Source organism: Nicotiana attenuata, unplaced genomic scaffold (assembly GCF_001879085.1).
Source record: "Nicotiana attenuata strain UT unplaced genomic scaffold, NIATTr2, whole genome shotgun sequence".
Lineage (NCBI taxonomy): Eukaryota > Viridiplantae > Streptophyta > Magnoliopsida > Solanales > Solanaceae > Nicotiana > Nicotiana attenuata.
The window spans coordinates 265,950-292,819 of NW_017671306.1; the positions used below are offsets into that span (position 1 = coordinate 265,950).

The 26,870-nt window shown below is 36.7% G+C and overlaps 1 protein-coding gene across 1 annotated transcript; it reads right to left on the minus strand.

Moving 5' to 3' along the window:
• Positions 1–2,644: 2,644 nt before the first annotated feature.
• On the minus strand, positions 2,645–7,181 carry LOC109207435 (putative serine/threonine-protein kinase). Its single transcript, XM_019370351.1, has 6 exons — positions 6,925–7,181; positions 5,393–5,511; positions 5,041–5,251; positions 4,503–4,740; positions 4,237–4,387; positions 2,645–3,253 (listed from the first exon to the last, which is right to left on the minus strand). The coding sequence occupies exons 1-6, from the start codon at positions 6,989–6,991 to the stop codon at positions 2,897–2,899; spliced, it is 1,143 nt and encodes a 380-aa protein (XP_019225896.1). The 5' UTR covers positions 6,992–7,181; the 3' UTR covers positions 2,645–2,896.
• Positions 7,182–26,870: the final 19,689 nt, after the last annotated feature.

A 26,870-nucleotide genomic window follows, 5' to 3' on the forward strand; every position in this document is an offset into this window, starting at 1 on the left:
TTTTACCACTTCAAGTGGTTATAATTTCTTACAAACTCCACTAGAGTTATAATCAAACTTTGTTGTCTTTGCTTGTATATAAAATCAAATTATAGAATTTTAAGAATTTAAAAGAGAAAAATAAAGTAAAATACTTACCTTAAATTCAGAATTTAATCATGAAGGAAGTTCATGGAATAATTGACAATCATTATGCTCAATCCCAAAGCTTCTACTCAATTGGTTAGAGTCTCGTGCTGATAACGTGTTATGAAACAATAAAAGAAGAAGAAGAGTATTGCAGAGAAAAGTAGAGAGAGAGAATTCTTATTGATTTGGGATGATCACAATGGAATAGAACCCTCTATTTATAGGGAGAGGGTGACTTAGCCACCAAGTAATAAACCCTAGAATCTCTCTAAATATAGACATTCACCATAAATAAAATTCTATTTATAACATTCCTAAACTTTCACTCTCATTAAATAACAGATTTTCTTTACTCTTTGGAGTATTAAATGAGTTTTATGTTGCCTTAACTATTTGGTAATAAATTTTTTTTACTGTTGCATAAGAAAAGTTTATTGTGAAATTGCACAAGGAAAGTTTATTGCACGGGTAAAATAGAACCATCAGTGGTTCCGTTGCACACAAGGAAAGTGTTTAAAGAATTTGACTTGCTGGACACAAGGAAATATTTTGGTAGAAGTTTTTATTATTTGGTAAATTTTTCTTGTCTCTTTGACCTACACACAAATTTACTTTATATAATTTCTTTTATGTTTCAAATTGTGTACCATAATACTTCTATAAAAGAAGCTACAATGTCACAATTTAATCATCAAAGTTCGCCCTATTCCAACATCGCGATTTCAGATGTTGTTTCTTTTACTAATATCAACATCTTTTGCTACTTCGTATTTTGCAAGCACGTTTGCATGCACCAGTTTTTAGTGTTGTATCAATAATTTATTTTTATTGTTGCATCAACAATTTTTTAATATATAGTTTTTGTTTCATGTTTTTGACTTGGCTAATTTCACATCTGTAACGTAATATTTTTCATTTAGTATTTAAATAATATTAAGTTACTAGATGTTAGTTTCATTTCGGATGTAGATAATACTATTAAATTCCTAAAATATTAGGCGTTGCTACATAGTTTAAAGGATGAAAGATTTAATAGTCAAAACTTAGAAAAAATACCTAAATATAATTATACGAATTTTTATCTAATTTTAAAAATATTTTTAAAGGATAATGATATTAGAAAACTAGACAAAATTAGATTATCGTCTACATGCCAAATGTTTTATTTGTCATAAAGAACATATATGAATATGTTGTAATAATATAATTATTACATAAAGGGTGTGTTTGGTACGAAGGAAAATGTTTACATGAAAATATTTCAAAAGCTTGTTGTTTTTTAAAATTTTATTTTATAACTCATCACATAAGTAAATATTATTTATGTAAATTATTTTAAATTTTATCATCAGTATGGATACACGCGCAAAGCGCGTACCTTAATACTAGTAGGTTTAAAAGAGGGTAAATGGAAAATGGAGGGAAAATGAAATTTTAAGTTTCCCCCTTGACAATGGGACATTGTCCCATATTGGAAGAGAAAAAGGTTTTTGATGGTTATATATACAATTGCTCTTCTTCTAGCTCTTAAAGAGTTAAGAAGAAGGCAAGAGTCGCTCGCTCGGCTCAGTTTGGCTTCAGATTCGGTCAAATGATCAACAGAATATTAATATTAAATACAACGGAAATATTAAACGTTTTATTTTCGTTTTTCGGTTTTTTAACTGAAAATTAACCTCCCTCTTCAATTCCCGGTTTATTATTGCGTAAATAGGCATTTATGTTATGGCCGTTTTACATAAACAACCATTCTGAAGAGTTGCACCTCTTCCGTTTTGAGCTCAACATCCATTCTATCAGATTTTCCATACGATTTTCTGAATTCTCCTCCTTTCTTCTGCATTGTTTTAACTTCAAAGAAAGCAACAGTAAGTGTTATTTGCTACCGAACTTTGTGTTCGCTGAAACACTGGGGTTTGAAGTACCACTACACCAGTGTGTAATTCATTCTATCCTGGGAGGAAATAATCCACAACCTTGGGTACTAGGAGGGGGTTAAATTCCTTAAGGAAACACTGTGAATTCAGTGGGCTCGGATTAACTCCAGTTTTGTTTATATTTCTGTTTATATGTTATATTATTTTCTCCAAAATTATTTTACAAATACAGTATACTAACATAAGCATACTTGGGTATGATGTACTTGCTATGCCAAAAGCAAAATTTGCAATGTGGTTACCACTACAATGTGATAGATTGAACAAATGGGGTTCGAATATGGATTTATGTTACGCATTATGTCACATTCAATGAAGGGGAGTCTTGGCGTAGCTGGTAAAGTTGCTACCATGTGATCAAGAGATCACATGTTCAAGCCGTGAAAACAACCTCTTGCAGAAATGCGGAATAAAGCTATGTACAATAGACCCTTGTGGTCCGGCCCTTCCCTGGACCTCGCGAGTTTAGTGCACTATGCTACCTTTTTGTTATGTCACACTCATGATATCAAACATGGAAGATAACTATTCTTAATTACCAAACATATTGCAGGTGTCTAGTTGGAACACTCAAAATCTGCAAACTAATATTTAACTAGGAGATGAATAGTAAATTTTCGAATTGAGTACTAAATAACCTTCCTTCCCAGCTACTCCTAACTCTATCTTACATGAGAAGGTTAATAAATGGCTACTCTAAGATGACAATACATGCATTCTTTCCATGTAGCTCGCTTTGTATTTCCAAGGTTAGCAGAGAGGGGAAATTTACAAATAACAAAGAATATGAGCAGCTAGAAATATTACAATGGAATAACACGTCGCTGCTCTTATCTTGGTATCATCTCGGTTACACTCTGATAACTATGGAACTCTGTTGTTGCAAATTGATTTATAGATTTTATGCCTTCCTTTCCATTGGAGGATGAAGTCAGGAAACTACCATAACTCCATTGTTTAGAGCTATGTGGTCTATATACTCCTGGCTCAGTTAACAACTTCTCGTTTAGCTTGACGTCTTTAGACAGCATTTCAATTACTTGTTTCATGTTAGGTCTATGGCTATAAGCAGCTTGGATACAAAGGAGAGCGACTTTGATGAAGCGTAGAACTTCAGCCTCGGGATACTCTGTCAGCTCCGGATCAACAACATCTAGAAGCTTCCCTTCTTCTCTAAGTTTCCATGCCTGCAGAAGTTTAAAACCGTCAAGAAATCAGTATAGAGGAGATGATCTCTTTGTATAATTGTAGTGGCAGGCCATATGCTGTGTATTTTCAATACTAACAACAACAACATACCCAGTATATTCCCAACAAGTGGGGTCTAGGGAGGGTAATCTGTACGTATACCTTACCCCTACCTAATGAAGGTAGAGAGGCTGTTTCCAATAGACCCTCGGCTCGGAAAGAAGAATGTGTATTCAATACTATGTGAGGAATTAATACTTTTCACATCCCTTTAAGATACAAACTCTATAAAGGATTTGGGTTAATGTAGGTTGATGACGGGCTAAATGAATACATAAATGTGTATAGCCGACCCCAGCTAGTTTGTGATTGATGATTAATTGATTGATATTGTGTCCTTTAAGATCCAAAGAACTTGTAAATGGTCCAGCAAATGCACGACTTTCGGACAAACATCACACAAGAAAGGAAACTCTGTGCATCGTCAACTTTCTTCTTTATTTTTCAGTAAGAAGCATTAGGAAAGCAATTTGCTTTCCTGAACATGATATCAACAGATTCTTGGAATTGCAGCGAGCACATCATGTGAACGATTAGTTAAAACACAGAACCATGCACTTGAACTCACAATTTTCTGATGACCTGGAGTTGATCCAACATAAGGGGCAGCCCGGTGCACTAAGCTCCTACTATGCGTGGGGTCCGGGGAAGGGCCAGACCACAAGGGTCTATTGTACGCAGCCTTACCCTGCATTTCTATAAGAGGCTATTTCTACGGCTCGAACCGATAACCTCCTGGCTATATGGCAACAACTTTACCAGTTACGCAAGGCTCCCCTTCAGGAGTTGATCCAACATATAGTAATATAAAGCTATGAACTATGTCTACTTAAACTTAGGAAAGTAGAAGAAAGTCATTTGATGCCAACTAGCAATTTTTGTGACTTGCATCAAAAAATTTATTGCTCTTGATGAAACCTACCCATTCGACCAGTACCAAGAGATCTTCTCCAAATGCTGCGCTACTGCTGCTTCTGCCACTTATAATTTCAAGTACAAGAACCCCGAAACTATAGACATCAGCCTTTTTCGTGAGCTGCCCTAACAAGGCATACTCGGGAGCAAGATATCCTCTGCACAAAAAGGAGATCATTGACAGTCAGAAGAAAGGACGACTTCATGCAGAAAAACAAATAGTTACAGTGCAGAATTGCTTGTGCTCTATTAAAAGATTCAATGTACACTCACATTGTTCCAGCCACTCGAGTACTAACATGAGTGATATTATCAGGAAAAAGCTTCGCGAGGCCAAAATCTCCAATTTTAGGATGTAGATTTTCGTCAATAAGGACATTACTAGCCTTAATATCTCGATGAACAACTGGTGGTTCTGCATCCTCGTGAAGAAATGCTAGACCAGATGCTGTACCCAAACATATAGCAGCTCTCTTGGGCCAATCTAGGGGAACGCGTTTACCTTTCGAACCTGCAATGACAATCATAAATGGTGCTTAGTGATGCACTTAGATGACACTCCTTTCAATACCACAAGCAGATGATCTCAGAGACGCTGGTTAACAGAATTATCAAAATCTAAAAGCACATTCTATAAGATACTTGTAATATTCTTTTAAATTCTCCTCTCCCATTCAACCTTTCCCATAATGGGCCTTATTTTATCGGATTACTCATGCACATTGGCTAAAGCAGACTACTGCAGACTCGTTCGCTACTGTCTATATATGTTCTTTTGGTTCAAATGAATATTTAACTTTGTAAAAAGTACCAAGTAAAGCACTGGCAAGGCTGTTATTCTCCAAGTATTCGTACACCAATATTCTATTGCCACCCTCTATGCAACAACCAATCAACTGAACAAGATTTGGATGTCGGGTATTTGAGATTATATTAATCTCTGTCAACAATTCCCTGGTCCCTTGTTTTGATTCAGCAGAAAGACATTTGATAGCTACAGGCCTTCCATCCCTCAAAATCCCCTGCAATTAAACAATCAAGTTGCTTAAGTACAACTAACAAAACTAAAGTTGGCTATGGAAGAAAAGTTTAGTAACCCATCTTCTACCTATTTTTACATAGCCATTTTTTTGTAAGCACTAAAAGATTGATACAAGTCTCACCTTATAGACAACTCCAAAACCACCTCCTCCTATTTTGTTCGATGGATGGAAATGCCCCGTCGCTGATCTCAATGAGTTATAAGAAAACAGCCTCACATTGTTGGTTGCTAGCTCTAATCCTTCATCGTAAAAGAAGGAAAGTATGTTAACTCTTGGAAGATAAAATTGGAAACGAAAATAAGCAAAAGAATAAGAGAACACGTCTGAAGAGTCTTGAGCAAGTACTCAAACAAGTTAACTCCCTTACAGTTCATACCATACAAAATTTTTGGTTGCACAAAAAGGTATGTAAGACGCATTACTTCTAGTCCCTCTCTATTCTAGAGGAAGTAATCAAACATGTAATTATTTAGTTAGATAGTCCTCCAAGTAGAATAAAGAAGCCAGTTGTAGCATAGACATGAGAATGGCCTTAAAATTGGCATCAGTTCTGAAATACAACAACCCTATCCTGGGGTAGAGAGGCTGTTTCCGATAGACCCTCGGCTCCCTCCCTCCAAGAACTCCCCACCTTGCTCTTGGGGTGACTCGAACTCACAACCTCTTGGTTGGAAGTGGAGGGTGCTCACCACTAGAGCAACTCACTCTTGTCTGAAATACTAAAACTTATTGGATTGAATTAAACTCATATCATCATGACATTAAGACCAAAAGAAGATTACCATATCTAGTTTCTTTTGCTGGTATCCTACATACGCCTCAATCTATATTGGATTTAAATAATACACACTGACAATCTATATTGGCTTTTCCTGACCGAGGCTCTATTGGAAACAGCCTCTCCACCTTCACAAGGTAGTGGTAACGTCTGCGTCGACACTACCTTCCCCAGACCCCACTTGTGGGATTACATTACACTGAGTTTATTATTGTTGTTGTACACTAACAATTTAAAGCGATTTTTACATTACCAATGTAGTTTTACTTGTTGTAACAGATCATTTACCATGTTTTGCAGGTTATGAATCCATATTTGCAATAAAAAAAAGTTACTGAAATTGACTTTTACATAACCTAAAAAGAATGAGATATTTTTTTCTAGTGGTATACATAGAACTTAATTTTCAACATTCAAGCTTTGTAACAGCCTCTAGCAGAAATGCAGGGTAAGGCTGTGTACAATAGACCCTTGTGGTCCGGCCCTTCCCCAGACCCTACGCATAGCGAGAGAGCTTAGTGCACTGGGCTGCCATTATTCAAGCTCGGTAACATATCCAGAGGTTCAAATAACATCAATTTTCATTCTAATCAACGAATTGACAGGCATCAAAGGTTTTCAAGCTTCATCTCACAGTTCACTTAGAATAAGTTTTACATGAAAGAAAAATACTCCATATTAACCAAGAATCAAAAAACAAAGCAGGAGCTAAAACAATTGCTAAATTTGGGTACTAAAGGATTCATGTTAAGGATTAATATAGAAAAGGAAATTAAATAGAAATATCTTTAGTCCAATCTGTAAAAGACAACAATTGTGTCGCTTGTCATGTGAAAGAACATCTTGGAAACAATGCAGAGGGGGATGATGTTACCTTGTACTTGAGTTTCTCTGTTGTCCTTGCACTGCAGAAAAGAACCAAAACAACTAGTAAAACCCATTGCTGAAAAGTTTCAACACCACAGGAACTAACTGGGGTTATTTTAACTGGGGTCAACATATAAGTTATAGGAGTATGACTTTATTATAATTTGAGAGAGACCATAACAAATGGCGTATAAGGAAATGTATAATGATATTTCTAGCTCCTAAGAGGGAGAACTATATATAAATAATGAGAGAGAGAGAGAGTGGTTGGTTGGTTAATTGCCAACAAAGGTAGGAAAAGAGAAGTAGCAGCTGATGCTCACTTTCTATATGTCATTTTCATAAAACCGAAAAATCGAAACAAACCGACTAAAACAACCAGTAATACTTTTTGGATTTTGTTTGATTTTATTTTTAAATTTTAGAAACCGACCAAATTTGATTTGATTTTAATAAAAAAATAATCGAAAAAATTGAATATAGAGGTAGCTATTATTATTGAATATATATATTAAAATTATAGTTTCTATAATTTTATGTTACATTTTAATAGTTTGCACTTTTAGTCTAGTTCTTTGCTTTTACATTATAGTTTGATCAGTAGTTTTCTTTTGCTAAGTACAGGAATTTATTTCATATTAAAAATAATTTGTTTTTAATAGAGTTCTAAAATTATTCTATCATTATTTGATTCAATTATTATCAATATATCTTGGTAAATGATAGATTTCTCAAATAGCAATTGGTTTGATAGTGTTATATTGGAAATGTAGTCGCCGGAATATGTGTTTGGTAGTTTATACCTCATATTTAAGAAAAAACCGATAAATAACCGAAAAATGAACATACACCGATTCGATAAAAACCCCCCCACTTTATAACCGATTTACTTGGTTTGATTTCCTTTTAGGAAAATCGATCAAGACCCAATCATGAACACTCCTATCTATGATAGACATATAGGTATGTGGGAATTTTTTGTTGGAAATTTGATTTTCCAACTGTGCTTGTTTTGTTAATTAATATAAGTACCCTTTTTTCCCAAGTTTGACAAAAAAAAAAAAAATCAACTCCTTTGAAAAAGTTAAAAACAAGGAGTGTTGAAGGTTGAGTCCGAAAAATCAACTTCTTTGCAAAAAAAATAAAATTAAAGACACTTCTCTTATCAAACAAACGAACCTTTATGTCAAAATTTAGTCCAAAAGACAGAAAACATAATTTGCAATTATCAGAGATGATTTACCGTTTAGGGGTGTTATTACGGGGTGATTGAATTTCATTCACCCTTAATTAATACTCTCTCCGTTCCAATTTATGTGTACCTGTTTGACTTGGCACGGAGTTTAAGAAAAAATGAAGACTTTTGGAATTTGTGATTACAAACAAGTTAAAAAGACGCCCAGAATATTTGTGTGGTTATAAAAACTTCTCATTAAGGGTTGAATTGTAAGTTTAAACTAAATTGTTTCCAAATTTAGAAAGGGGTCATTTTTTTTAACAGACCAAAAAGGAAATATGTTCACATAAACTGGAACGGAGGGAGTACTAATTCTGAGTTTGTATTCTTTGAAATTAAAATAGAGAATCTCTGATAGGAAGCATTTTATCTTTTTTTGATAAATATATACATGTGCGAACCTAAATTAATTAGATCAGTGAATTTTGAATACCGAATATTTTGATCCATAGATACGACAAAGTCCAATACTCTCATTTATTTCAGCCTTGACTTGATCCTCGTAATTCAGGACTAGATCAAAAGTCGTACCATCCAAATTGTTGTCAATGTGTCTTACTATGTAGCAGTCAACCTAGGACCTATTTATGAATGATATCCAGGTGAAGAATTCCGAGTCCGAAACCTAAATGTTGTGGTTTTGGACTTAAAATATATTTCTACTGCTAAAAAAAAGTTATATTTCTATATATAATGCGGTATTACACCGCGCTATATTTTAACGGTGTTTCAGCCGTTAAAGTATAGCGCGGTGTAATACCGCGTTATATATAGCGCGGTGTAATACCGCGCTATACCTGTTTGTGGGCCCACCAATAAGTCTCCTACGGTTAACTGACACAACAATAATTCAAATAAATATAGCGCGGTGTAATACCGCGCTATACCTTTTTGTGGGCCCACCAATAAGTCTCATGCGATTAACTGACATAACAATAATTCAAATACCGCGCTATACATCAAAAAATTCAGTCCCCCGAGCTAGGCATTGCCTTATTTAAAGGCGTTAGGATTTTATGAAAATCCATTCAAAAAATATTCTAACTTCCGTTCAAACTTTTCTCCTTGTTATCAAGCATTTTTTATAATGTCTGAAGAGCGAAAAATAAGGGTTTCATTATATTGGGGGGTGAGGTTGTAGCAGAGAATAACTCTGTGAGGTATAGTTTATCTCCACAGTGTCATGTTAAATTGCCGCTTACAATGGAGTACGATGCAATGGTATCGTTGTTACATAACAAAAATGAGTATGAGGAAACGTTCGGTGAACCTTAAAGTAACCGGTAGATATTCGTATTCTGTGACTCCGCAGGGGTTAGCTTGTTATTCTGAGTTTAACATCGAAGATGATGAAACTCTGAGAGATTTTTTGCAGATTCCGGATGAATACAGGGAATTTATTGTGATAAAATTGTTGAAAATGTACGTCAAGGCTGAAGACGTTCGCAATAATGAGATTGCGCAAAGCAGGGATAACCCCCAGTCATCGGGTGGTTATTCTGGAGCAATTTTAGCGCAACAGCTTCCGGCTGAAAGAGTTTGGCCGGATCTTAACTTATCTTCGCGGGCGAACGAGGAGCGAGGAAATAATTTCTCTCCTACTTTACATAATCCACAAGACGACTGGTAAACTTCAATTTTCCTTTCTGTTACGATGTTTATTTTTTGTTGAATTGAATTTGTATTAACACTCATATTTTTCACAGGCGGTACCGTCCGGATATGAACTTTATAAGTTATGACCCCACGCCCAGTTGGAATATGCGTAGTTATGGCGTATTGGATCACGGTGGTCCATCCGGGAGTCATCACCAACAGAAAAATGTCCATCATGGAATGTCAACACAATACGACTTGTAAGTGAAGTGATATAGCTATATGTAAAATATTTATCAATTTGAGTAGCTTATCATTTTGTTCATTTTGTGCAGTGAAAACGAGCAACTTGATGGTCCTGATCTCACTCAGTTGCCCGTAGACGACGTATTTACTCGTGATTTGGCAGATGCACAGAGTCAGGAAGATAATAGTGATTATGACAACAATGCCGATGAATCTGGAGATGACACACCCTTCCCTGACGAGGGTGATGAGGAGGAGGAAGTGACTGTCGAACCTGAGCTGACGAGGGAGCATGCTCCTCCACCTCCCGTTAGACCAAGAGTGTACGAGTCCCACATGCCGTTTCATGAGCGGAATATTCCCTACCTTGATAATTTGCCAAGTATGTCGGATGTGGATGCCCTCATAAGGGATATTGACGAATTTCGGTCAGCAATGTGGGATGAGTCTAGACCAACGGTGATGGCAAAGGGCATGTATTTTCCCGATAAAGCTCGCTTAACTAGGGCTGTAAAAATGTACAGCGTAAGAGAGTGCCGTGAGATGGTGGTATGGGAGTCAACTTCGGAGGTATACAAGGTCAGATGTCGTAGACACTTTATGGGTTGTAACTGGATGTTGCGTGCGATCAAGAAGGAAACAGGGTTGTGAAAAGTGGATAAATATATTAGCACCCACAGATGTGAAATGGACACATTCAATGAGAATCACTTCAACTTGGATGTAGACTTGATTTCTCTTGTCTTGATTCCACACTTGGAAGTGTCCATTAGGTACAAGATCAAAGAGTGTATTACATCCGTCCACCGGGAATATGGGTGTACTATAACCAAAAGAGAGGCATATCTCGGGCGCAAACGTGCATTCGAAATTATTTATGGTGACTGTGATAAGTCATTTTCATCTCTACCCAGGTACATGGCCACTTAAACACTTTAACCCCGGAACTGTTATTGAATGGAGGCATGAACGGAATCCGGAAATACCGGAATATATATTCAGATACGTGTTCTGGGCATTTAAACCAGCAATTGATGGTTTTGTGCATTGTCGTCCGGTAATTTCCATAGACGGTACTCATGTCTATGGAAAGTATGATATTAAGCTGTTCATCGCCGTTGCAGTAGATGTCAATGGACAAATATTTCCACTAGCTTTTGCTATTTGTGCCAATAAAAGCGAAGAGACGTGGACGCTATTTTTGAACCACTTGAAGCAACACGTTGTCAAACAGCGTTCAGGTATTTGTCTAATCTCTGATCGGCATGGTGGTATTTTAAGTTCTGTCCGGCATTTGCCTGAATGTCAGGAACCCTATGCATACCACCATTACTGTGTGAGGAACGTGAAGGACAATTTCCAGAAGAAATATCCCACCAAGGAATTGCATGATTTAATGTGGATGGCTGCAACTGAGCACCAGCAGTGCAAATTCAGGAGGCGCATGGAAGCGATCTGGCAGTTAGACGAAAGAGCCTATAATTGGCTGATGGGACATGAGCTTCACAAGTGGACATTGCATGCTGATGGTGGCAGACGATGGGGAGCCGTGACTACAAATGTGTCGGAGTCATTCAACGGCTTATTGAAGTCTGCACGTGGATTGCCTGTCACTGCCATGGTCCGGATGACATTCAAACAGATGGCGGAGAGGTTTGTTGAAAGGCATAGAGCTGCATCGGAATTGATGGACAGGGATGTTGAATTTATGCCAATACCGATGAGAAGATTTGAGAAATACAGAAGCGAGCACATTGGCATTCATATTTACAGTATGATCATGATCGGGGTATTTTTAAAGTTCGCACCGCTATCCGCGGACACCGAGGGAATAATCTACACACCGTGAATGAAGCCAGCAGGTTGTGTTCGTGTGGGAAATGGACCATCTACCACATACCGTGCGCACATGCCATGAAGTGCTTTCAACAAGTTGGTTTAGGGGCAACCAACTATGTTGATAGGCAATACAGTGTTGCTGCATACGTAAACACATATAGTGGGCAGTTGTAGCCATTGGGTGCTGAGCATTATTGGTCGCTGGAACCATTTAAAATGTTGTGTAACAAAGACTATTTGCGCAAGTTGCAAGTGCAAAAGAGAACGCGTATACGGAACCAAATGGATGTTAGTGATACCGTTTATGCGCGTAAATGTGGCATATGCTCACAAACAGGACACGACCATCGTAAATGTCCTTCAGCTGGTTTGGGTGGCGGTGGTAATCCAGCTCCTGGTGCAAGTTCGTCTAATGTACCCAACTATCAAGGATACACCTAGTGTTTTGTTTTCGTAATATTTTTTGTAATAAGTGTCTGTACTTGTTTGTGTTGCAAGATGTATCAAATAAAATTATGTTCCACAGCCTTGTTACATCTTATTATCTAACATGACCTTTTGAATTGGGATGATGATATGATAGTTCCAACATTCAACTTATTGGTGTTAGTAAACAAGACCAATATGAAGATTGAAATTTCATAACATAATACTTCAAGAGAAAAAAGCACAACAACCATAACTAAAGCAACATACATGAAAATGAAAGATAATAAAAGGATAAATCAAGACAAACACATCCTAGTACCAAGTAAAAAACGGATTAGTACAAATAGGATATCCGTCTCCCTTCGCGGTTAAATACTATATTTTGTGTGAATATATATAGCGCGGTTGAATACTACATTTTGTGTGTTGTCTTGTCGGTCTGAAAAGCTGACCGATTGCGAAAAAACTGTTTCATTTCAGAAAAAGTCAATATATATAGCGCGGTTGAATACTGCATTTTGTGTGTTGTCTTGTCGGCATGAAAAGCTGACTGACTGTGGAAAAACTGTTTCGTTTCAAAAAAAGTCAATATATATAGCGCGGTTGAATATTGCATTTTGTGTGTTGTCTTGTCAGTCTGAAAAGCTGACCGACTGCGAAAAAGCTGTTTCGTTTCAGAAAAAGTCAATATGCATAGCGCGGTTGAATACTACGTTTTGTGTGTTGTCTTGTCGGTCTAAAAAGCTGATCGACTGTGAAAAAGCTATTTTGTTTCAGAAAAAGGTAATTTGTATAGCACGGTTAAGTACTACGTTTTGTGTGTTGCCTTGCCTATAAATAACGGCCGCATTCTAGTTATTTTCTGCGCTTAACAATAACCAATAGCAAATATTTCCATTAAAGCAAGTTTTTTTTTACGCTTTAACAAATGTCTGAACCCCTTTATGTACCAAGGTGTGAGTGCGGCAAAAAATGCATGATGCAAGACTGTTGGGATGATGGTGAAGCTGGACGCCGCTACTTGGTGTGTATGAACAAGTTTTATAGGGTTCCCGACGAACCTGTTTGCAATTTTGAGGTATGGATTGATGAACCCTGTCAGCAGGAATACTACAAAGAAAAGTTGCAGTATCTTCATTATTTGACCTTGAAACAATGGGAAAGAGAGCGACAATACAAACGAGAAGTTGCGGAGTTGAAGGAGAAACTCAAAGAGGTGGAAGAAGAAAAAAATAAGTTGGAAGAAAAATTTAAGTGGTTGGAGCAGAGAATACTAGGCGGTGATGACTCAACAATGACATGTACGCGTCGAGCGTAGTAGTGTATCTTTATGTTTCCCGTGTCATGTGTTTTCATTAGTTATACTGAATTTAAGTTATGTTAAGTTTCTATGTTTGTGTTTGTGTTGTAGTGTTAAAATAAAGAAGAAACAGGGTAATAAAAACATAATGCGCCTATTATGGAACCATAAAAAATGTTGTTATTATTTAAATAATTTATTATTTACATAAAATACAAAAAAAGAAAACCAATGTGTCCCACAGCCTGTGTGCTTCAATGCAGCCGTTGGCCTGAGGCACATCCCCTCCCGCCCGGATACGCTATCAGGATCATCCTCATCACGTCGCCTCTTTATATGAGGATGCGCTGCAGCATGATCGTCAGTAGGGCTAGCAGGATCGGTAGAAGGGGTCGTCTGTTCATCAGCAACCTACAAAACAATAAGTAAGCTCAGTATATGAAAATGTATATTACTAATGTACATGTTAAGTCAAAAATATTTTCTTACCATGGTCTCGTCGGGCTCCTGAATATACGCATCCGTGGTGTCCTCAGCATCGCACAAAGTGGCCATTGTGAGGGGCTGGGGTGAAGCCTTAATAAGAAAATTAAAAATTAATTTATGGTGAATCAATGAGAAAAAAACAAATTAAAATTTAATAGTAATACAAACATACCTGCGCCTGTGATAGATCCACAGCACCCGACGACGATGAGCCAAAACTCAACCTGTGCCCACCATCCACGTCTCGGGTCGGCGAATCCTCAGCTACGGTCGATGGGCCTACAAAGAACTGCTCCCAATCTCCGGTAAAGCTCGTGCCCGTAATCAACAATGGATCTGACGGGGTCACCTGCGATGCTGGCAGCGACAACTGAAGGCTGTACGACGGCATGCTGCTGTGATGCTCGTCTGGCTGAGGAATGTCACCCGGCAAATCAGCTCCAACCTCCTCATCAGGTGCCTCAACGCCCCCTTGCTGGGGACCACCTCCTCGCTGACCCCCACGACCCCGTGGGGCACTCCTGCCTCGTGGGACAGCCCTGCCTCGTCCCCGTCCCCTCGGGCGTGCGACAGGCCTACCCCGATGGTGGTGCTCTGGCGCCACATAATCAGGCTCGCTGCAGTGTCCGGAGAGCCAGCTCTGTCACTTGCCGACCATACTCCTGCAAAGCGACCGCAGGATCGTCGGCATGCTACTGCATCTGCAGTCCCAACTGGTAGAATAAATGATGACCAATTGCCTGCACAACATTTAAAATATTAATTACAGAATGCTATATCACAGTTATAAGTAAGAATACCAAATAACATACCAGTGCCTCGTGCCTCTCGGCGTATGGTCTGTACCGGCTGCCAGCTTGATGAATGGGGTTCCCGATAAAAAGTCGGGTAACGCGACGGTACCAGGACGTATAGAGCTGAATAGTCGCCGTCTGGATCTGTGAAGGTGGGGGCGGAATCAAGTCAGCTCGCTGGTCCCAAGTATGGACCTGTGCCTCTAGTCATGCTACAAATGCGTCGTCCGCTCTCGAACGATTATCCCACTGATAATGTGTAGCCTCCCATGTAGGCCCCCTCGGTATATACTGCGGACGGCCAACTGGCGAAGTACCCGCTCTGTGGCATGATGCTCTACAATATCGAGGCACATCAGCGGGACGGAAGTGCTCCAAATCAGTCGGCCGGCCGAGCAATAATCGGGCAAGCCACCTATCAAGTCATCGCTGTATGGCGTCCAGATGAACTATCAAATAAGAACATAAAAGTGAGTATGTGCAACACAAGTGAATCTATACCAAGTAAGTTTAGGTACACATTTACCTGTGCACCCTCCAGCATATCCAACACATCCCTGACAAGGGGGAGACTATGATAAGCATCATAAACTCGGTAATTTCCACGCCGGAGAACCCACCTCCTAGTTAGAGGGAGAAACGGAGGTGCTACATCCGGAGGTAATGGTGGTAGAGGTGGCTGCAACTGCAGGAACCGCTCCAGGCCAAAACCTAACATACAAAGTTGACGTAAAGTTTAAGATAAATTTTGACTAGATAGAATTGGAAGTAATGAACAGAGTTCGAATATGTTGTCACCTGTAGAAGCGGCAGAAAACCACATACGTCGCTCTGGGTGCCCATGCTCGCCCGGCACAGATGCCTGTACATGTAAGCAAGAACAACAGTACCCCGGGTGTACTGGGGTAAAGCATCTAGCAGCTGAAGATGATGTAGAAATCGCAAACTCACTAGATTTCCTGAAGTGTTCGGGAACAAGACCCCCCCCACCTCCCAAAAAGAAGGAGCAGCACCAACCTCGTATACTGATCGCTGCCTACTCTGCACCACTAAAAAGTAGCGAGAGCGGGTCGCAATAGCTTTTATCCGAATAGAGGCCGGGATCGATTTTCTCACGGAGCTAGTAGTGGAGTTGGATTTTCTGTCTAGTCTAGAGATGTGTTTGTGCTCCTAATGTCACTTCAAACATTCTTGGTTTTTGATTTTATAACTACTATGATAAAACTAATGATTAACGCTAACTTATGCTACTAGAATATTGCTAAGTTGTATCTAATGGGAAGGAAGGCACTAGGGTCGTGGCATTACCTAGGTGGATAATTGATGGGTAGATGTTACTAAGGATAGATTGACATATTTGGGGATTATGCTATAACCGTTGCACAATTGTACCCACTCTCACACCTCTCGGTAGAGAGAGTGATTTTGCCCAATTGACTCTCTCGAGACCAATTAGGTAGGCCAATTAGATCAAGCAACTAGGGTTCAAGTAGGATGATTAATCTCTCGAGATTTAACCCGTTAATTGGGACTATCATTTCTCATGAGTCCATCCCAATTCCTTGTTGGGTCAATTTTGGGGGTCATAAACTCGCTTTCTCAAGAAGAGTCAAACCCACAAAGCTTGAATCAGTATTTGCAACCACTAATTCTTAAATAAAAACATAAAATCAACCCAAATAACAAACACCCATAATCAATCTAACCCTAGATGGCAATACCCATTAATTACCCACACTAGGGTTGAGCCACAACCCTAGCTAATGGGTTTAGCTACTCATGCTTGAAAGAGAAAATGAAGAAATAGATGAAGGACTAAGCATATTAATTAATTACTAAGGAGAAATCAAAAGAATCTATCGTAAAATTAAAGCTAAAGTGCAAAAAATGGCTACAAAAACGAGTCTCACGAGCGCAGCTCAATTCTGAAATTAACTGATGACCTAAAAATGGTAAAATATCCTATTTATACTAGGCTGGAAAAACTGGACAAAAATACCCCTGCGGGGTCAGTGCGGGCCGCACAAAAAGGACCGCGGCCGCACTGGCTCTTGCACTTCACATTTCTGCTTCTATGAAGTTGGACTTCGCGGACCGCGTAAAATAGACTGCGGCCGCGGAGGGAATTGGCGCGGTCCGCACAATAACGATCGCGGATCGCATGGCATTGTCTTGGCAAAAATGGTAGCTCTCTGAATCTCTTGACCGCGGAACGCACAAAAGGGTAGTGCGGCCGCGGAGCCCTGATCGCGGACCGCGTAAAATGTACCGCGGCCGCGTTACCCTTGAGCCCAAATTGCCAACTCTCTGAATCTCCTAGTGCGGCCGCATGTCCAATTTGTGCGGTCCGCACTAGGCCTTCTTCCCTTAGATTTCTTGGTCTTTGATACTTGAGCAGGTTTCACTCCTTTTTGAGCCGATCTTTGACATTTCGTCACTCTGTCGATCAAACCTGTAAACAAGCACAACCTGTGAGCATTTTGGGACTATTTTGTAGCGATTTATAACCAAAGTACAGGCAAGTAGGGGCATAAAACATGTTAAAATCCTAACTTACCATGTACCAGTGAATATGTAGATCATCTGTCTCGTCGGTGATGTCGGGGTGCAATATCTCCAAATGCTGTCTAATAGCTGTCAAACCCATGTGACTGGCCCCTGAATATGCAGTCTCATCCTGTGGCCTGAAACCAGTGAGCTGCTGCAGCAAGTCCAAATACTGGACACGCGACATATATCTCATACCTTGAGGCAGTGCAACGGGCAGTCCATCAGCAGGCATCCCATATAAAACCTCAACATCCTGCAGCGTGATGGTGGCCTCGCCAATGGGCAGGTGGAAAGTGTGCGTCTCCGGTCGCCACCCGTCTATCAAGGCCGTGATTAGAGACCAGTCGAGCTGCAGCCGCCCAATCTCAAAAATCCTATAGAAGCCCGTATCCCGCAGGTGCTGGACTACACGGGGATGGAAATCTCTGTCCCTCATAAAGTCCCACAAGTCGTCCACTCTCCTGGCGGGGAGAGTCTGGGCCAGTAGCTCTCCCTCCCATACGTAGGCGGACCTATTGTCTCCCTGTAACACTAATAGCTCATCGGAGACAGGTCCAGGATGCACAGGCGTGCGTCCATGTCGTCTACTGTAAATTAAACAATATTAATTGTGTGTTTGTTTTGTAAATTAAATAATTAATTTTTAATTGGACAGGGTATATATCTATGGGTTCCAAGCTCGATATTTGAGGTCCAGTAGCACCAAGCTATCCTGAATTCTTATGTGTGTCAGTTTCAATATTTTTATAATTTTGTGTGTTTGTTTTGTAAATTAAATAATTAATTTTTAATTGGATAGAGTATATATCTATGGGTTCCAGGCTCGATATTTGAGGCCCAGTAGCACCAAGCTATCCTGAATTCTTATGTGTGTCAATTTTAATATTTTTATAATTTTGTGTGTTTGTTTTGTAAATTAAATAATTAATTTTTAATTGGACAGAGTATATATCCATGGGTTCCAGGCTCGATATTTGAGGCCTAGTAGCACCAAGCTATCCTGAATTCTTATGTGTGTCAATTTTAATATTTTTATAATTTTGTGTGTTTGTTTTGTAAATTAAATAATTAATTTTTAATTGGACAGTGTATATATCTATGGGTTTCAGGCTCGATATTTGAGGTCAAGTAGTACCAAGCTTTCCTGAATTCTTATATGTGTCAATTTCAATATTTTTATAATTTTGTGTGTTTGTTTTGTAAATTAAATAATTAATTTTTAATTATTTAATTGGACAGAGTATATACCTATGGGTTCCAGGCTCGATATTTGAGGCCCAGTAGCACCAAGCTATCCTGAATTCTTATGTGTGTCAATTTCAATATTTTCATAATTTTGTGTGTTTGTTTTAAAATTAAATAATTATTTTTTGTAAATTGTTATTGGACAGAGTATATACCTATGAGTTCCAGGCTCGATATTTGAGGCCCAGTAGCACCAAGCTATCCTGAATTCTTATGTGTGTCAATTTTAATATTTTCATAATTTTATGTTTTTGTTTTATAAATTAAATAACTAATTTTTGTAAATTGTAATTGGACAGAGTTTGTGTTTGATCTATCAATATAGTAGATACTTAAACTACAGGGATTCTACGCTAAAAGGCTCTATATTTTACTACGCTAAAAGGGCACTAGTCTTTAAGCAAATAAATAATCTAAACTAAATAAAAATAATAAATATATTTTAATAACATAACATTCACGAAATTACATATAAAACAGTAAAAGAAATTTATGAACATTTTTATTAACAAAAAAAAAAAATAATTTCTCAACTTTTAAATATTTTTTTAAAACACAAATATCTTAATCCGGATAAAAATAACATACTAGTTTAATCGCAAACAAACACAAAACAACATGGAAACACATTCAAGACAACTAATATGCATTATTATACGAGTTTCGACATGAACTAAATCGAAATACCTCGATTTATGTTTAGAAAAGTCGAAAAATTGAAATTTTGAGCCCGAAACGAGAAAACCACAATAATAGGAGGCTTGGGTAGGATGTGGAACCTACAATCTTATCTTTTTGTGTGACAGGTGGGGTCCACTCGGTTTTTTTTTTGTTGAGAAAAATAGGGGGTGGGGAGGGGGGGCGTTGTTTTCTTTTTTTAATAATGGGGGGAGGGTTACTGGTTCTGTCGTTGGGGGAAGAAGAAGGGGTTTTTAATGAGAAGGTATAGCGCGGTATTACACCGCGCTATATATAACGCTGTATTATACTGCGCTATACTTTAACGGCTGAAACACCGTTAAAATATAGCGCGGTGTAATATCGCGTTATATATAGAAATGTAACTTTTTTTTAGCATTAGAAACGTATTTTGAGTTCAAAACCACAACATTTAGGTTTCGGACTCGAAGAATTCCAGCTGTTTTGTGGCTCTTTTAGTTGGAAAAAAATGTTTAATACCTCCATCCGTTCACTTTTATTTATATTAAATCAAATGAAAGACAATCTTTTTCCCTTTTTCATATTTTATCCTTATCATTCATTAATCATTTCCCAAATTATTTCTCAAAACTTTTGAAAATGCTATCATTATTATGGATAAAATTATAAAATATATATTCCATTTATTATTTCTTAAGAAGCGTGAAAAATCCAAAGTAAACAACTAAAAGTGCAGAGATGGAGTACTTTATAACTAATACTATGACTGGGTAATTAGTGGCTAGTTTAAGATTATTCAAGTACGTGTGGAACTTGAGGTTAATAAAGAAACAAAAGTAAAAAATCAATTAATTAATTAATTATTCCGAACATAAGAAATTAAGGAAGATTAAGGAAAGAAACTAAGAACAAGTCAAAGAATGAACGCCCGTTTAATTCCATTTCCCATAAAAGTAAGTTGAAATGTTGAATACCCTTATGTTAGTACACTCTCTTTAATTTCTACATGGTGAAATTTGACTTAGTACGTCCCTTATTTTCGAGTTTGAAATATAAAAGCAAAGTGCTGATTTCTGTACATCTATTTTCTTTCACCTAAACTTTCCAACAAGAAAAAGAATTAAAAGTCATAAAATTGTTTGAAAATTCCTAATATTTTTATGAGGTTTAAGTTGCTTTTACTTGACTTACACCCTATTCTTTATTTAGAACTTTCAAAATTAATATTATTTTCAAATAATCATCATTGAAAGTACCAAGAGGCCATAACTTAGAGCACTGTATTACGAAATTTCAATAACAAGGAAAGTAATATCAATAACATCAGACACATAAGGGTAGTTAGTTGAACACCTTTACTCGGAAAATTATATATTATATACACAATTCAAATATTAACTTTTTTATGTATACATATTAAATCTTGATCACTCTTTAACGAAAATTTTAACTTCGCCACGGGCTAACTCCTCTTGATTACTGTTAATATATTTTTTTAGTTCTCGCTCACCCCACTATCACTCTTTGGTAAAACTTTATAATTGGACTAGATGTTCTAAATTCTAATCCCTCTTTTAATTAATTAATTTTTTTGTTTAAGAAATAATCAGAAGTCTTTTGAGATGAGTTTTAGGAGAAAGGGACGAGCACCAACCAGTGGCGGAGGCAGGATCTCCACGAAGGGGGTTAAAAAAAAAATTTATGTTGCTAGTGGGAATTGAACCGTTGAATACCCTTGACCACTAAACTATACTTTTGAATTGTGTTAAGGGTGTTCAAAACTTAATATATAGAGGTAAAACACAGATTTTGCCTTATATATATAGCATAATTTTTCGGCGAAGGGTGTTTGGGTGAACACCCTTGCGCGCCCCTACGCCCCTGGCACCAACAAATATAAAAAAAAAAAAAAAGGTCAAAATCAAGGCCGCACCTATGATCTAGGTTATCGCGTTGAAAGATTAAGAAAATTGACTCCCTATTGATATATCTCAAGTTTAATTTGTTGTTTGAGGAAATGGTCAGACGTATGGAATATTTGTCAAGTTCCTTGTATCTCCAATTTGTAAGTAAACCATTAATATTAATTTTTTTTTCTGAATATGTTTTCATGCTATATATAATTAAATAAACAAGTAGATTTGACTAAATCTAATAGCATATAATTAAATAAACAAGTAGATTTGACTAAATCTATGTTATGAATCGGAAGTTATCACTACTAAAAAATAATAAATTTGTGACCGAATTAAATCGGTTGCAATTTTCGACTGATTCGGTCGGAAACTTTATTAAAAATACATGTTATTTTATTTTTTTTTGGCTCAAAATTGCGACTGATTCAGTCGCTCAATTACGCGGAAAATACCGCGGAAATATTGTTATGGTTTGCGACGATCATTCGCAAAAATTAAAATTAAAAAAAGAATTAAATTAAATGTTTCGACCGATTTGGTCGGAATCTGCAATAAAAACGAGGTCTGACCGGTCAACGGCATTTGCGACCGAATCAATTGCAATGTGAAAATTCAAATTTTAAATTTGCGACTGATTCGGTCGCAAATTTATGTTTAATTATAGCCCTAGCCCGTTTTATCTTTTTTCTTCTTTCTTCTCTAGTTTTTCCCCCTCTCCTTTTCTGCCCCCCCACCCGCTATATTTCTTGATTTTCCCTCTAATCTAATCATATAAGGTATGATTTCCCTCTTTCTCACTCTCACTCTCCCCCATCCTCTCCATTTCCCCGTACAACCGCCCCTCCCTCCCCCAAATTTTTTGTTCCCAAGTTGTTTAACTCGTTTTTGGTGCAGGAATCCGGTGGCTCATCTCTCCTCCGGTGGTGGTTCGACAACAGATTCGTTGGTCGTTTTTCAGGTACTTTTTTTGCATTAATTTAGCAAAATAGTGTGTATAAATTAGCTATATAATTTGCACAAATATAGATAAATTAACAATAATTTTTGCAATATAATATGTATATAGTGACTTGTTAAAAATTTACTTGTTTAGATTAATTAGCTATTTTTTTTCTTTTTAGTTATATGTTCTTGTGAAAATGGCTAGTTTACTTGTATGCATCCAATAGTAAATCAAGGAAAAATTTAGAATAATTTGGGTATGTTCTATAAGTATGAAATTCTTGTTTATATAAAAAAAAATAACTAAAAAAATAACTTAAGTGCTAATACTTCTTATAATTTAGGTTATAATAGTTAAAGTTGAACAATATTTTAAAGAGTTAGAATTTTTATACATTCAAGTTGGGTTAGTTAAGAAAAGCTTAAGTGCTAATACTACTCTGTTTCGGTTTTTCGTTTGGAAATTCTCCATGCCCTATCTATGTGTTGAGTATATTATTTATTATTGAAAAGAAATGAAGAAAATGCAATCAATTAAGTATTAAAGCGCATTATATGCTAATTTGAAATAAATTAGATTAATTTAATAACATCTTTGTTTTTTATGTTTATATTGTTATATTTATTATGTATACTTTTATGTTTATATTTGTTATGTTAATTTTTTTTACATGTAAATATTTTATAGGAAATTTTACCTCCTATTGCAAAGGTTGATACCTTATTTATCATAAATAAATACCTTTTTAAAAATTATCTCCTATAGCTACCTTTTAATTTTTATAACAAAATATATATTTATGGTCACTTCCTACCTTTAAGCCATTAGATACGTTGTGAATTATTATCTCCTCCTTTCTCTTTCCTCTTTCTTCTCTTTTTCCCCCGGTTTTTTCCTCCCCTGCTTTTAGAAACCCTAGCAGGGGCTGTGTTCCGCCAACGACAGATCCGGCCGACGACCACTTCCCCCCTTCCTTGTTGTGTCACCCCTAACCCCCTCATTCGGCCAGTGATACCTTCTTCTTTTTCTGAAGTGATGATTACATTCGACAACCATTTGGTTTCTAAACGTGACGATCTAAAATAGTTGAAGTTGAAAAACTCTAAGATCCAACATCTTTCACGCCATTTTGAATGGAAAGTAGAGAAATAATTTTTTTTGCTTAACTACTCGTTATTCAAAATTCACGGTCCAACTAATTTAAATTCATTCTACGAGATTATAAGAAGAAGATTTCGACAAGGTAAAGGAATGCGAAAATAAAACGGCAAAAGAAAAAAAAAGAAGTAGCTGCTTTGCCTTGAAGAGTCTGTTACCTTTTTTTTCCGTTGTATTTCAATGTATCTCCCTATATTCCATGCATTTTATTGTATTCATTGTCTTTTTTTTCATTTTATTTCAATGTATCTCGCTGTATTTCATGTATTTTATTGTATTCACTGTCTCGCTGTATTCCGTGAATGTATTCATATGTTTTTGTAATTAATATAATTTATGTATTCAGATGTATATATGTATTCAAATGTATCTGCAGTATGTATTCATATGTTTTTGCACTATAGATGACATGCTATACTTCATGTATTCAATGTATTTTTATTATTTAACTATACTGTAGACATGTGATTTTTGACCCTCCCCAAGATTTTTTATATTTTAGCATGTAAATATTTAATTTAGGCCTAATATAACTATTTCAATTAATTTTTGCTATGTTACTTTATTTTATTACAAGAAAATAAAAATTACAAAAAATATTTTAGTTTACGCATCTTTTATAAATTTAAATAAAAAAATATACAAAAATAGTACCTTATTTTATTTTTATATATAATCTTAAAAATACAAAATAGTCAAAATTTTACATAGTAATTGTGTTCTTGTTCTCGAAAGAAAGAAAAATGTTCAAAAGATATATGTTTAACAGGTCTACTCTATCCTTCTCAAGTTAAGAATTTTTAATAATATAATTTTGAGTAGACAACATTTTTTTTATCTTTCTATATTAATAAAGTAGGAGTAGTATTTCATTTTATTAACCAAAAATAAAGAAAGAAAAGAAAATCAAAAATAAGAGCCAATCACGTTGGGCCGTGTGGCAAAGATTCTCCATTATCCACTCCCTAACAAACTCACATGCACCCCCATTTTAATCCCACTAACGCTTTGGCCAAAAAAAACTGAAAAAATATTCCTTTGGTGGGGACCACAATTCCTATCTTCTTTTCTTTCTACAATATACACACACGCTAATATATAGAGGGGAATGGAAACAGAAAAGGGGGAGCACGAGAAAGGAGTATCATCTTCTTCTTCCTAACGAAAAGAAACGGAAAAAGGAGGCTCCAACTTTCTCTTCTTCCTGATAAAAATCTCAACCAAGAACAGCCATGAAAGAACCTTAGAGCTAACCATTTCCTTCACTATTCTTATACAAAAATTCACCACAAAACACCTTGAAACCCATCAGCTATAGCCAACCTTTTTCTGACCCCAAAATCAGTCCCATTCCCCAACGGAAATCAGCCCAAAAACAGATCTAAAAGGCAAAGAAAATCCAGCAGAAAATCTTCCAAAAATCAGCACCAAAAACGCCTGAAAATCACGCACACAAAGAGATCTTCATCGCCACTACTCCTTCTTCTTCGTCTATCACAGCAACAGCAGCCATGAAACCTACTTGAGTGTTTCAGCGCTGGTTCGAGTTTGTTTCCGGTCGCCGGTTCGAAATTTCCGCCTTAGTCTTCGGCTTACAGTCCGTTCGTGTTTAGCCATAGTGTCGCGTACTTCTTGTAGCCAGTTGGAAGATCTTAATATATCGAAAGGCTTCAAAGGTCCGTTATTATCTTCTTTATCATTTTTGCTTGGATAGTTAAAGTTCTATAATCTGCTATGGTCGCTAAATATTTTGTTGTAGAAATCATGTTCACTTAGTTGGTTTCATGTTTGTTACTTCATCTTAGTTTCATGTTGTTAACTTCTTTATCATTTTTGCTTGGAGAGTTAAAGTTCTATAATCTGTTATGGTGGCTAAATATTTTGTTGTAAAAATCATGGTCACTTAGTTGGTTTCCTGTTTGTTACTTCACCTTCTTGTTAGTCAAGGAAATTGCAAAAGTTAGTTTGAATAATGAAGGGATTAGCAGTAATGGACCATGTGGATGTTGGTTGAAATTTGTTGAAGTTCAACGTATGTTTGTATCATGTGTGCTTCATGAGAATTTTTTTTTTAAAACTTTTTTTTGGTACATCAATTAGTGGTTGATATCGTGTTTTGATTCTTGGTAAAATTGGCGAAATCTGTTTATTTTTGTCTTTTCTCGTTAAATAATTTGTGGCGTGCCGTGCCAAATAAAATGACAATTGCATGACCTTCATTTAGTTATTTCTTTTAAAATCCTTAGAATTCGAGGCGTGCCATTTAGCGAATTTTCATGGCCCTCGCAAAGTTAATAAGACGCTAGCCATTTTAGGTGCGCTTTTTAATAATCTTACCTTCTTAAATACGGGTGCACATTTATGTGACCCAAATCCAAATCCCAAAACGTTGAATAAGAGGTGTTGAGGATCCGGGTGCATTTCATGTGACGTGATCCAAAAACACGCTCTTAAACGGCGTTCACTTTCGTAAAAATAATTAAAGCGGTAAATAATCTCAAAAAATAGCATTATAGATGGGAATGTGTATAAAAACCAGATGTTTAGCCATTTATAATAATTTAAGCGACCGTGCTAGAACCACGGGATCCGGGGGTGCCTAACACCTTCCCTCGGGTCAACAGAATTCCTTATTCAGAATTTCTGGTTCGCAGACTCCAATTGGGAAGTCGAAATTTTCCTCGATTTGGGATTTAAAATTGGTGACTTGGGACACCAAAAGCCAATCCTTTCCCAAGTGGCGACTCTATAAAATAAATAAATAATTCCATTTCGAATAATGTCACTTTAAATGGAAAAACTCCCTTATACATTTATCCTTCGGGGTAGGGGTGTAAAAAGGAGGTGTGACATATACCACTAAAAACTATTTTAGTAAAGATACCACTAAAAAAAGAAAGGATGGATTGAATCTCTGAAGATTGATCTATTTTTGGGGTGTTTTTCGGTTGAGAATCTTTTCTATAACTGAAAATTCAAATTTTGTTTGTTATAATTGAGTTTGTTGAGTTATATTAGGAGTCTATCGCGTTAATTAATTCACTTACCGTTTTTAAACAGCTGAAGACCTTTTTTTCCGCAAATTCCGTTACTGTATTCACAAATACAGAGTGAATATAGTCGAATACATTCTCTGCTTAGCTGGACTCCCATGTTTTCCACCGAGTTTTGCTATTGTATTCATGAATACAATAACAAAAATACATCGAATACAGTCTAATAACAACTAAAAACATAGCTATAGGAAATAATTTAGTTAATGGTAGCTATAGCAAGCTAATAATCACTAAAACATAGTGGTTTCTAAAAAATTTTCTATTTTATATTCATTACGCAGATGGACACAAGCGTCTGGTGGCGTGAATAAAGGTATAAATATTACGTAATTATCTATCTTGGTATTAATTTGAAAGTTGCTTGTTTGTTTTCTTATTTCTTTTACTTTCTTTTCTTTATTTCTCGTGAAAATAATAATTAAAGGTCGAGTCAACGGGATTGGAGTACAGCCATCCTCCAGTCGTCCACCAGCAACATTATTCACTGGGGCATCAGTT

Excerpts from the sequence above, each read along its gene's own strand:
- LOC109207435 (XM_019370351.1), bottom strand. The coding sequence starts at position 6,991 with ATGGGTTTTACTAGTTGTTTTGGTTCTTTTCTGCAGTGCAAGGACAAC. Across the intron at positions 5,512-6,924 it reads CAGAGAAACTCAAGTACAAG|GATTAGAGCTAGCAACCAAC; the intron begins GTAACATCATCC and ends TTTACGATGAAG. Across the intron at positions 4,388-4,502 it reads ACTCGAGTGGCTGGAACAAT|AGGATATCTTGCTCCCGAGT; the intron begins GTGAGTGTACAT and ends CTTTTTGTGCAG.